This window comes from Numenius arquata, chromosome 6 (assembly GCF_964106895.1).
Source record: "Numenius arquata chromosome 6, bNumArq3.hap1.1, whole genome shotgun sequence".
NCBI lineage: Eukaryota > Metazoa > Chordata > Aves > Charadriiformes > Scolopacidae > Numenius > Numenius arquata.
Genome location: NC_133581.1, coordinates 67739741 through 67752807, shown reverse-complemented (window position 1 = coordinate 67752807; position 13067 = coordinate 67739741). Strand labels below are relative to the sequence as shown.

The following is a 13067-nucleotide window of genomic DNA, read 5'->3' as shown; positions in this document are numbered from 1 at the left end:
AAGTGCTTTTACTTCTGCTTATTCCTGAATAACATTTCCTCAATGCAGCTGGAAACTCTGGTGCTGCAATGCCACCACTGGAGAAAAGCGTTTCTTAAGCTATGAACAAAAAGCAAAATCAACAGAAAAAAGAAGCACCAAAAAAGAGCAGTGATTGAGTCAGCCTCAGTCTACTGATTAAAAGCGATTAAACACTGATCTAAAAATCAGAGTACTGTTTTCTCATTAAAAAACAACTCTATGGGGCAGAGTATGAAGACATGCTGACTGTGTGACACTAAAACCCAACTGTAAGCAAGGACTCTGTACCTGTTCTAAGGGACATGACATCTAAGAACTGAGGTGGCCACTTTCCTCCTCAAAACCCCCCAACCGTAAAGTCTGTATTTGTTTTTTTGTTACACCTTTGCAGATCTACTGACTTTAAAACCAAGGCATCAGTGACATTCAACAGTAACCGAAAGGACATGGATACACATCTCAAGTTGACAGTATACAAGGAACGGGATCTACTTGTTCTCTCTCCTTCTGTTTTGGCTTCTGCAGCATTTTGAAACAAATAAAAGCATCAAAACAGTGCTACAGAAGTAGGTAAGGTATTTGGGTTTGTTTGGGTTTTATTTATGTTAAAAACGAACTAGTCGTATTTCAAAGTAGAGTAATACAAACTAGAGTAATACATTAACACACTACTGCCTGAAACACGGTGAATTTAGGTATCTACATTTATTACACACTATTCATCCTGTTCTATGGTGACTTTACTCTTTCAGCCACTATGAGAAACTTACCTAATTTCACACAAATTAAATAAATACTTTAAAGGTCAGTATGCTGGAGGGCTGGGGCGGGGGGTTGGTGGGCAGAAGCAGCAGGTTGTTGGTTTAAGTACCTTTAATAAAGGGTGTATTTTGTCCACAGGCAGGAGGAGAGGGTTTCTTCTCTTTCGTTTCTCTATCGCAGACTGTGCATCAGCGATCGCCCACTTGTCTATCGGATGAGGAAATGTCTTTTGAACGCGCTCCTGTCCAAACATAGAGAGTGCACTTAGATTAACCGCAGTAATCAAAGAGAAGTTTAAAGAAAATAAAACGGCAAATTACTTCCCCTGCAGTATAGACAATTATCCTCCTCCTCAGTGTTTGCAACACATTTTCCTAACTGTTCCCTGCTCCTTGCCCAACTCAGCTTCACTCTTTTCAATAATCCCGAACAACCTCCCTTCCCTAAGCACAAAAAAACCTCCTTCGAATCTCCTAAACCAACTCCTGCTCTATGATCTTTGCATCGCAAGAGCAGTAAGAAACCTCAGCTGCGGTATAAACAACATCAGCAAGTACTAAACAGTTTAGAGTCTACGTGAAAAAAAAAAAAACAAAAAACCCAAACCAAGTCAGTATTGTTCCTATTTTATAAACATCCAGAGCGTAACTTGTCCTGGATGACATCAAGTTTATGGCAGAAATGAAAAAACCCCATTTTTTTATATATTATATAACATGTAAGTTTAATTTTTTAATTTTTTTTAATTTTTTTTTTTTTATATAGCAGGATCTTCTATTTAGGAAGAGTGCTGTGACTGATGAAAAAGGCTAGCTATAACCCTTTGGACTCTGCAAGCCCACACAGGAGCATCTTCACTGTCACCGTGGCCGCAGTTTACAGCCCCCAGTTTACACGGTAAAACTCTATGCCATTTCAGGGCACTTTACAGATTCACTTTTCAAGAGCTGCGACAGGAAGAGGCGAGATGACCCCCAGCACAGAACCAACCCACACTCCACTAAACACACACAAAACCCCAGTCCTGCTTTCCATGAAGTTCTCCAAGCTCCAGCCCCTGTGAGCTGAGGAATTAAAAAGCTGAAAGAACGAGTCTAAACCGCACTCTGATGATTGCTTCTTAAGTGACATTGGAAAAATAGTAATAGAGCTGAAGAACAAGCTGAAAAAAATGGTTAAATCTACGCATCCCTTTGATAAAAGGATTTTTGCACATATTCTGGAATTTAAGAGGAGGCCTCAGGTCTTCTTAGAGGCACCTTTTAAATATTTGCACGTGGTCAATGTATTTGACGCTCAATTTTCTGCGTCACCTGTCGGTGCCAGGGAAACAGGCGGTGACCTTCCCTCCTGGACGGCAGCCGAAAGCTCCGGGCTGGTTCACCAAAACGAGCTTTCCTTGAGATTCCATCAGGAGATCGCCCGCAAAATGGACGTACTGTGGCATTCAGCTGTTCTTCAATTTACCAGTGTGCTCCACGAGGAACACGTGCCTTTTGCGCTCGGAATTTGCTGGTTCCTAGTGTTTTCTTGGGAACAATTTGGAGGGCTTTTTCTATTTATAAAACCTTTACGATTTGAGATTTTAGACCTTGATCTTGCAAATGTGCAAACATATTATGCACAAACAGTTCCATTAACTCCAGGCTGTTATGTAAATATCGGCACGATAAACTTTTAGAGATCACAGCTCTCATGTTTTCTCTGAACAGATAAAAACAGCCGAGGAGCAGAGCCAAAAGCCTTTATTCGTGGATCTCAGACGCCTGCTGGCAGCACACCCTCACCAATAACATAAACCTGAATTCTATTTTTCCTGCTCTGGAAGAGTCTGAATTTATTGACCTAGAGAAGACTAACGTTTTGGGGAACCAGCGTTAGATCTAGGTCCGTGTTTTTAAATTAAATAACTGTTACATTGCCAAGCGCAACAATGTTTTATTATTCACAGCTTTAAAATGCCAGGTATATTTAAAATACAATTCACAGGATTTGGTGTCTGCTGTGATATTGCTAACCACAACTCAGAGGGCTGTCAGGTATCTCAGAGGACTGTCCATACGATGTGCAGTTTTGCATACAGTCATTTGTGAAGCATACAGATACTCGGTGAAAATTATTAATTCATACATACACAGGGTAATTTTATCATCTCTTGTCTCAGAAACAGACAACTATGGAGCTGGTGTGTAGAACAACCAGTGCTATCTCAAAGTGTCCTATGGGCTGTAGGGTTTGACCAGCTGGGAACTGGAGAAAGAACATGGTCTTTCTCAGCTCCACATCTAAAGTTGAAACCCAGACTCAAGGTACTAACAATTCTGAGAGCTATTAAAGGGACTATTAAGTTTTGCTTTTATTTAGTCATACTATCATCTTTACTCATCATTATTACAAAATATATTAATGAGAAACCAAAGTTAACAATTAATGCATTAATATTGAATAAAGGGCGACTGCTGCATCTAACAAGAATCTAACACCCCTCAGGCAATTATTTTGTAAATATATATATACATCTTTTTATTTCCATGACACACATACAGACTATTAGACAAGGACTTCATTTTGTTTTAGGCTGAAAATCCTAGACATATAGATTGATGTAAAATTAATACTCTACAAAGCTATAATGCGCCACAGCTCCATGAAAGCACTTTCTCCCTCTAGACTGCATTCTGAAGCGCACTCCATTAAAGCCCTCATTTTGTACCCGATGACACAAAAGCCGACAGCTGCAATAATACAAGAGCCTCAGTGAGTTCAATAAAGTTCCAGGAACGTACAACTCTATTCCCTCAGCTGCACAATCCAGGCCTAACAACAGTAACCTTTCATTCCAATATTTCCTTTTATTTTTTCCTGGAAATTTATGTCAAAGAGTAGGAAAATTTGCAACATCCTTAAGTTCAAGGTGTATTCGAGCAGTAGAAAATCCTTCCAAGTATTCTGCATTTCGATAAATAATGCTGAAAGCAAAAATAATCCCATAATTTCTATCCTGAAGCCCTGTGTAGCAAGTTGGCTGATGATACCAAACTGGGAGGACTGGCCGACACTCCAGAGGGCTGTGCCACCATCCAGCGTGACCCGGACAGGCTGGAGAGCTGGGCAGAGAGGAACCTCATGAGGTTCAACAAGGGCAAGTGTAGGGTCCTGCACCTGGGGAGGAAGAACCCCAGGCACCAATAGAGGTTAGGGGTGGATCTTTTGGAAAGCACTACTGAGGAGAAGGATCTGGGAGTCCTGGTGGATAGCAAACTATCCCTGAGCCAGCGATGTGCCCTTGTGGCCGAGAGGGCCAATGGGATCCTGGGCTGCATAGGGAAGAGTGTGGCCAGTAGGTGGAGGGAGGTCATTCTCCTCCTCTACTCTGCACTGGTGAGGCCACAACTGGAATACTGTGTCCAGTTCTGGGCTCCCCAGTTCAAGAGAGACAGGGAACTACTGGAGAGAGTCCAACGTAGGGCAACTAAGATGATTGAGGGATTGGAGCATCTCCCTGATGAGGAAAGGCTCAAAGAGCTGGGGCTCTTTAGCCTGGAGAAGAGAAGGCTGAGGGGAGACCTCATCTATGTTTACAAGTACCTAAAGGGTGGGTTGAAGGAGGATGGAGCCAGACTCTTCTCAGTGGTTTCCACTGATAGGATGAGGGGCAACGGGCACAAGCTGGAACATGGGAAGTTCCATTCAAATATGAGGAGAAACTTCTTTCCGGTGCGGGTGCCAGAGCCCTGGAACAGGCTGCCCAGGGAGGGTGTGGAGTCCCCTTCTCTGGAGATTTTCAAGCCCCACCTGGATGCAGTCCCGAGTGATGTGCTCTGGGCAACCCTGCTTTAACAGGGGAGTTGGACTAGATGATCTCTAGAGGTCCCTTCCAACTCTGGCAATTCCGTGATTCCGTGAAAATGAGTTTCCAATCAAGCCTGCTCTGTGAAATCTGAATACCATATAATCTTTTAGCACTAACAGGGTCTGCTCTTCAGATTCACCTTGCTTTAACTTCAACCTGCGTTGCTCAAAATATCTTAGTTCATCTTAGTGACTCTGCAAGCACTTGGTTTTCCAGGATCTAGTCTTACCGCTACATCTTGGACAGTCCGTGGCTGAGCGATGCATAGTTTGTTTAGCAGCTGAAGTATCAACTCTTCAATGTAATAGAGGGAATCCTCTTTCGCTGAGAGGTTTGGGTGAACCTGTTGCTGAACCTGTTCAAAAGAATTAAAAAGAATTAGTTTTTTTCCCCCATTTAAAGCTGTACAGAAGGAAAAACTGGCAAAAAAAGGAGAACCTCTGTACTGTAGTGCTGCAAATTCACACACTTCCAGTCATTTCCCACAAGTTTTCCTACATGGTTAAGATGGCAATTCCCACTCCTGCAAAGCTGGTGTCTCTATTCAATTAAAAACTGTGTTTAGCCATTACAGCGGGGAAGAAATTTCAAGGCAAGGCAGATTTCTGCCAACGGTGCAGTGAAAACAATCACTGTTGGTAATTGTGCAGTTATTCATCCACAGAATGAGTAACATACAGTTATGTTACTAACCCTACTAATGAGCACTGGGTGACCGCGAACACAGGAGGAGCACGGACCCACCAGAGGAACAGGCTTAATAAGCAAAGACATCAGGATAAGAGAACCAACCAGTCTGGCAGGGAACTGAATTAATGCGCTGGTAAAACCTGTGGCAGTAAAAAGCCACGGCCGTGACACTGGATGAGGGCTGGAACAGCTCTTTGAGATGCCTCAGAAAACTAACGAGAACACGAAACGCTGTCTGAGGCCTGAGACAGAGAGACGTGAAATACTTAGCGCAGAGAGGGAGATCTAAGGAAAAGCACAAATCAAAATTCAGGAGTGTCAAGACCAGGAAAGGCGCTGCTAGAAAAGCTGACTTCCACCTCCAACGCAGGGCAGGATAATGCCCTTTTATCTCACTTCACGGAGATTAATCACAGCTTTGGTTTCCAAGGCTCAGCCAGAGCAGACAACCTGAAACAGGCAACCTCAGCACGTGCCCAAACAAGCTAAAGGGCGACAACTAACCCACCCCGGTCCAACGTGGCTGTTTTCCTACTAAAAATCCCCCGAAACCGAACAACAACCCCACCTTAAAATAATAATAAAAAAGCAGTCAAGAGTTAGTCTATATACTCAGTTTTCCCTGGCAGCCTCTCAATCAGGAAAGCACTAACTAGATCTTAAACTATAGCCAAAAGATTTGTAAGTAATCCAGGGAAATTCCCTGCTCTCCCCATACAAATTATATGTTAATCACCTCAAAAAAGTAACCTTACATACTTACATAGGCATCCTGTACGTGGTTTCACACACAAGACAAGCAGATTGGCAGCTTCTTGGGGGAAGACAAGAACATCTTTGGTCAAATTCTGATCCTCTGAAATACAGGCTCTCCCTCCCTCCAAAGCCAACGGGCAAAGTCCACAGACACCAGGGAACTCCGAGGGCTTCCTCCAAATTAAATAACTAATCATTTCAGAGCCCTACCTTGGGGGCACTCAGTTTGCAGCCCTGCAGGCTTTTGCAAATTGTGCAAAAACAAGACCAACGAGGAAGTAAGGTGTCTGGCAGGCTTCCTTCCCTGCCGGCCACAGAGGATGGTGGGCAGAGCTGCCTGGGAGCTAGAGCTCCCGGAGCTCCAGCAGGAGCTCCCATCTCCTCCTGTGCCATGGCCTGAAAGAACTGGGGGGACAGGACTGCGCTTTGTCCCCACACCTCCACATGGGAAAAAAAGGAAGAGCCAGGATGACAACAAGTAAGGAGAAAAAGCGAAGATCCATGGAGGGGACCACTAGAAGGGGCTGCTGCTGTGCCCCTTCAGCATCCCAGAAGCAGAGAAGATGAGCTGGATGAAGAAATCCACCAACGCACTGCTCAAAGATGGTGGAGCAGAGACAGGGACCACGCATACCAATGACAGGGATTGGAATGGCTCAGAGGGGTGGGAAGAAGGATGCCCACTGAAAACGTGAAAACATACACTGGTGCTGCTTGTGTCGGAGTTGATAATTAAGGTATTACACATCGGTGGTAATGAGAGGCTGCCAGTCATGGGGCTCCTATGCGATACCCAGGGAGAGATGTCCTCCCAGGCAACAGAGCCCACTTCTAGTGCTTCATTTCCTCGAAAAGCAGAGGTGAAGAAACATGTTAATAGGGCAGTTGTACACTAGGAGAAAAGGGAATAGATATTCTGCTTCTAATCCAACTGTTCGGTTTTGTTCTACAGGGGTTTTTTTTATAGATCTTTATGTATCAGTTAGTCTTCTGCACCTCAAGCATGAATATTTCTCAGCTTCATCCCACTGCTGCGCTGCCGACGTGTGTACAAGATCATGTACTACTGAAAGAAAGAAAAACCAAAACCCTCAAGAAAATCAAAACCACTCCTTGAAAACTCTTACTTAAGCCTGCAGGTTTTTTTACAATAGTCAGTGCCTTTCGTGTTCTTCCTGAACACCAGAGTTTAATTCACAAAACAATGGAAAACCAGGAAGTGTCGAGTTAAGGTCCCGCCACGTCTCTCTTACACCAGCACTAGGAAATAAGATGAAATATTCCCCCCACAGTGAACCCCTAACGATGCTCCACAGAAATGACAAGAACGGGAGCTGTAAGAAGATGAGAGAGGGAAGTTGTGCTCCCCCTAAGAGAAGGCAGGGAACTCCCACTGACGGTACCAGATCGCAGCCGTTCTCCTCCCCCTGGGAGGGTCACTCGTGTCAAAACCAGACGTCACTGCCACAAAGAAAATGACTTCACTGGTAACCAACTTCAGTTCACGGGTCCTAAACAGTTTACGCCACACTTTCCTCCCCTTTCTCGAGAGCCAGTGGGTATCTAACAAGGTTAAGGACAAGCAGAGGAGCACTCACCCCTCTTCAAACACTGGCAGAGAATCTCAGCTTCCTACAATGAACACAAACGTAAGCACCGCACTCAATCTTCCTTCAAAAGGAGCAAAACCGACAGCAAAGCCTGACATTTCTTGGTTGAGACAACTATTCCCAGAGGATTTAGAGATCAGCTTCCATTTGAAATGATGCTGCCGGCAGCATCGCAGAGAGGTCCCAGAGGTACTCGTGCACTCCCTGGCTTTAAGAGAAGTTATTTTGACACAGGTGCCGTTACTGGGAAAAACCAATTTCATAGCGAGACACCGTTTTTCACAGCAAAAAGACAAGTTATAAAAACCACGCACCGGCTGATCAAATCAGATGCCGCTGTAGCAAGGAAAGAACATGCACTCTTTACAGTATGCACCTAAATCCTGACTAAAAGGACTGGAAAAGCAAGGAGAGACTGCTAACACACTGAATGTATGGAGAAAAGCAAGAGGAATTACCAAGGACATGTTTCTTACGGAAGGTGCATTCACTGATTTCACGTTCAGACCGAAATATTTAAGCACAATTGTATTAGCTGGAATAATATCCCACAGCTAACACAGGGCTCAATCTTGATTTGATTTGTAACTGCTTCTTTTAAGGGTCAAAGTACTTAAACCCACATCGTCTTGCACTAACGAGCAAGGGCTCTGCTGCAAGAACTCTGAGCAGAAGAGATCAGAGAAATCAGATTATTTTACCTGTTTCATCTCTGAAACAACTTCAGCGCTTGAACTCACTATAGAGGGAGGATTAACAGGACTAACTATTTTTACTGTGTCATTCACACAGGATTATTCCTTCACCAGCTGTTCCAAGGAATAGAAATGAAACAGCAGGTATGAGTCCCATAAGCGTGGCATTTAAACGTGGCCTTAAGGCCTTTCTGGGGGACAAGCTTTTATTATCAGATGGGAGTTCCTAGACTGCTCCTTCCCTTGCTCTTCTTGTACTTCTCCCTACCCTTCCACCCCTCCAACATTAACATATGTGATGAAAATCCAGCGGTGGCTTCACAGGGGCATATCCATCATACGGCTGTAGCCTTCAGCAGATCTGGCGGGGGGGGTTTAAGGCAGTGGCTCAAGAGGAGACTAAAAAACTCCTTAAACTGAGATTTTTCTCTTGGTTCCTTCTGAGAGGCAGGTCCTGCACCACACCACAAAAGCTTCCAGAGAAAACAGGCAGCTGCAGGGATGAAGTCAAGCTCAAAATTCCTTCTCAGTGAGATTTTTATAGTCCTTACAGGCCCCTGGGAAAATGTCTGTTAAGATGAGGATGGAACTTTTCAAGGAGATAAAAAGTAGTAGGTCCGGATACAAACCGATCTTATTTTTCAGAACTAATATAAAGGGCAAGCTTAATTTTGAACCACAGGAGATCTGGTATGAAGTCTGAATATCAGTAATATCTGGACTTGGGGAAATTCAGAAATCCTGAGGTTAAAAGCAACGGTCAAAGGGTTGTATCTGAAACAACAAAAAGCCGAGAAAAAAAATACTAGAGTCAAAACTGCAAGTATCTTCTTTTTAGCCTGTACTAATGAGACAAATCAGCAATTTGGCTACACTGACTAAGTATATTTTTACATAATACATGTATTTTGATAGTAAAAACACCTTCAGAAAGCTTCAGAGCAAGCACATGTGCAAAACAATGGACTGTTCATAAAGTAAATAAAAATAAAGAACAGGGAAAGCCCAAAGCACATGGAGTCTTTACAGCATATACCATCGCAAACCTAAAAATTCATATTCCTGAAGGACTAGGTGATCATCTCCCACTTCTCTACTTATATTCAAAACAACCTACATTTTCAGAAAACAGAATTCCAGTACTAGCTGAGATTTCAGAACATGAAGTTTCTAATTTAAAAAGTGCCACCACAAAATCTGTGAGCGTGGTAATGTAACATTTCTAAGCTTGCTACGCGAACAGGAGAGCTTAATAAATTCCACGTTAAATTTGTAAACTGTTTGCACCAGAAACTACTCGTTCTCCTTTTCCCACAGCAACCGATTGCAACTTGGAAATGATTTATATTTTACTTGCCTCGTAAAAACACAGTTGTACCAGATCAGCAGACAAGCAAAGCTTTGCAAGGCTGTTTGTTTACTTGAGGAACAAAGCACATAAATTTGGGAGCAAGAAAAATAATTAGAACACGAAAGTTAAATATTTACTATGACGGGCTGGTTACGGTCTTGCCAACACTTGTCAGGATTTCCATGCGCCGTTTCCTTGAACACCAAGGTGATGAAAATCCATCACTGGCAAAACAGCACCGGGTTTGTCCCGAACCAAGATGTTGAGAGCCAGGAAGAAGAAATAAAGCGAATCAAACAAATGTCTCTTTTCAGGTTGGGTTTTTATTCCTTCTTATCTTTTCTCCTCTAAAGATAACACTGCCCATTAGGAACGCAAAACATCTGCTCCAAAGGCATTTTTAATCCCTCATCTGCTCCAGAGGAAGAGAGGAACCAGATGTAGTAACTTCAAGGCCTGCGATGCTCTTATTCAGTGAAAGATGACAGCATCCATATTCCCCATTTCCAAGCGTAGTTACAGGCATTTAGAAAGAACGGCAAAGATTTCAAGACTTTAAGAGACACCCCCAAAAAAAAAAATGGACCGACAACTTTTTAAAAATAACTGCACTGATTTCTAACTTTGTTTCCAGTACGGCAATTTCTGGATGGCCCATCTTTCTGAAATCAAACTAATAAATGCTGACAGAGGAACCGTATGGAGTAGTCTCTCGGGCAAAACTGAACTGAGTAATTTCTTCACGTACAGCATTTTAGCTTTTTCACTGCAATTCTAAGCGTTTGATGCAAACTATTCGCATAAACACAGTAACCGAGCTACAATAAGCACCTTCGGGGCATCCCACCCCTCAGATGTCCAACCTCAAGAACAACCACTGCTCTGAAGTGACTGTGCACAGGGGGCATTAAACTGTCACCTACACCACCGCTTCAGGGCAAATATAGTTTTTTTCCTGTTTTTAGCTATTTAACTACTATTCTCCTCTAGTATACTCTAGTTGAGGGGAGGGTGAAATAAAGGAGATCCGCTCTTGGATCTCCTTGGACCACTGCAATGGATGGTGCAGACAGGGATCTGCATTCTGAAATCACAGAATGGTTAGAGTTGGAAGGGACCTTAAAGATCATTGAGTTCCAACCCTCCTGCCCTGGGCAGGGACACCTCCCACCAGATCAGGTTGCTCAAAGCCCCATCCAGCCTGGCCTTGAACTCCTCCAGGGATGGGGCAGCCACAGCTGCTCTGGGCAAAGAGCATCGAGGACAGTCCTAAGATCAACTGGGAAGTCTGGCTGGTGCAGAGAGAAAAAAAACCCAGTGAGAATGGCACAAATGCTGCTGGTTGATAAACTGTAAATTAAAGGCAGACCACCATCTCTCCCATCTCTTTCTGCAGTGAGCTGTAGCATGGAACCCACCTCGATGGCAGGCGGTGGAAGGGACAACGGGTGGCAGTGAGGTCATCAGCACTGATTTCAGGCTGAGGACACCTCAGATGGGTTTCTTCCAAGAGCTGGTGCCAGCAGGTTCTCCTGCAGGTGCTTCCCCTCCGTGCCTCACTTGTGCTCTGTCTGCTCTCACCTACACTTCATACGCTGTTTTCTCACAACATTTTCACAGTCTCTGCTTTTCTACCCAAAAATTCTCCCCCAACCCTTCCACACGTGGCTCCCCAGAGCCGAGAGCTGCTCCGGGCTCTGCCCCCAGCACCCGCAGGCTCCTGCTCCCCGCTTTTTACATCACGCCCTTCCCAAGAAGAACCACTCAGATAAAAGTGAATTATTCAAAAAGGCCAGTAACTTTTCAGTTAGGTCGTTAGAAGATTTAAAAAATAAAAATTAATTCATGAGCCACACGGGTCAGCAAAGTTTAGAGCTGCAAAGTGAGCTTTGAGATTATATTTTAAGCAAACAGACATGGAGATGCAGTAAGAAACAATAAACGGCAAAAAGCAAAGATAGATGATGCATGAAAGAAAAAAAACACAAACTTAAATTTGGATGCAGTGAAGACTGTCAGAGACATTTCTTTCAGAACCAGACAGTCATTGAAATGACATTAAAAAATTGGGGGAAGTGTCAGGAGAATAAAGAAGCCATAAATACAGGAAAAAGATGTCCTCAGCACGTTTTCTGACCCGACTAACCCGCTGAACTCTAGGAATGGCACCACACAGCTCATCTGAAAAGCCTGGCAGAAAGGGAATCGGTGAGGTAATTATAAAAGCAAATAACAGACTCAACAGCTTCTCCCGAGGAGATTAGATAGTGCCTGCACTGCGCAGAGAGGACGAGAGAGGTGAAAACCGATGGAGAGCAGGAGAGGTGACAAAGTGACACTGCAAGAGGTGAGATGGGTGAGGGAACACACGAGGAACGTTTGGACGGGAGCAGGAGCGGCACGTGCTTCCCAGTTCTCCCAGCACAGGGTTCCCTTTGGTCCTTCTTCCCGCGCCTGGTTGGCCTGGCAAGTGTTGAAGCCCACGCAAATGCTTACTTCCACGTTCCATTTCAACACCAGAGGTAGGAAGTGTTTCTGCTGCTGCTGCCAAGTGAAATTACGCTGTTCCTACTACTTTTAAATGCCTTGGATTTACAACTGCCTTCATTTCATGAGAAAACTCTATTACCATTTGCCAACTGCAGATTCCACTGACAATATTTAAACTCAACAGTGTAACAGCTGGGCAGGAAAAAAGGCATGAAAAAATTGGATTTAAGTAAAAGGAGCAGTCCCTTTGTTATTTGTCCAAATGTTATTTATTATAGTGAATATTTTTGTAAGAACCAAAAAACCCAACCCAGCCTACTTACTTATAAGGGACCAAAACCAACTTAGAACAATACCCAACTGCTAGTGGGAATAAAAAAAAGATCTGGAGGAATTAGTCTATTATTTACAGAAGGCTCAGTAATGTCCACTTTACAGGGACTTGCCGTTCCTTTCCACACCTTCAGCCACCTCTCGATTGCGAACATAGTTTGTGAGGCAACAACCGGATCCGGGCTTCAAACCTGTACGGCTCTACCTATTTCACAGGTAATTAATTATCACCAGCACTTCCCTTATTTGCTGTTCTCCCAAGCTGGATGTAACAGAGGCATTCACGTTCCCAGGAACTGCGAATATGCAAAGGTTCAGGCTTCAGAGATCAAATAAATGTATTTATTAGAAGCTAAATGACCTAACAGATTTCAAAACGAAGTATCACTATTATTTTAAAACATCACAACAAGAACTTTACAGTTGAAATTATAACTCATTAATAAGTAATGCATGCTAATGAAATTGGAATGCATAAATAATAATCCATCATAATGACACTATAA

The 13067-nt window shown here is 43.5% G+C and overlaps 1 protein-coding gene across 2 annotated transcripts in view; it reads right to left on the bottom strand.

Moving 5' to 3' along the window:
- The window catches only part of SOS2 (SOS Ras/Rho guanine nucleotide exchange factor 2), a 54506-nt gene that overhangs the window by 36652 nt on the left and 4787 nt on the right, over positions 1-13067 (bottom strand). For both annotated transcript variants that reach the window (XM_074148507.1, XM_074148508.1), the window contains exons 2-3: positions 4866-4991; positions 893-1024 (exon numbers count right to left, since the gene is read on the bottom strand). In XM_074148507.1, coding sequence (XP_074004608.1) covers positions 893-1024; positions 4866-4991 — 258 coding nt within the window. The remainder of the gene's footprint in view (positions 1-892; positions 1025-4865; positions 4992-13067) is intronic.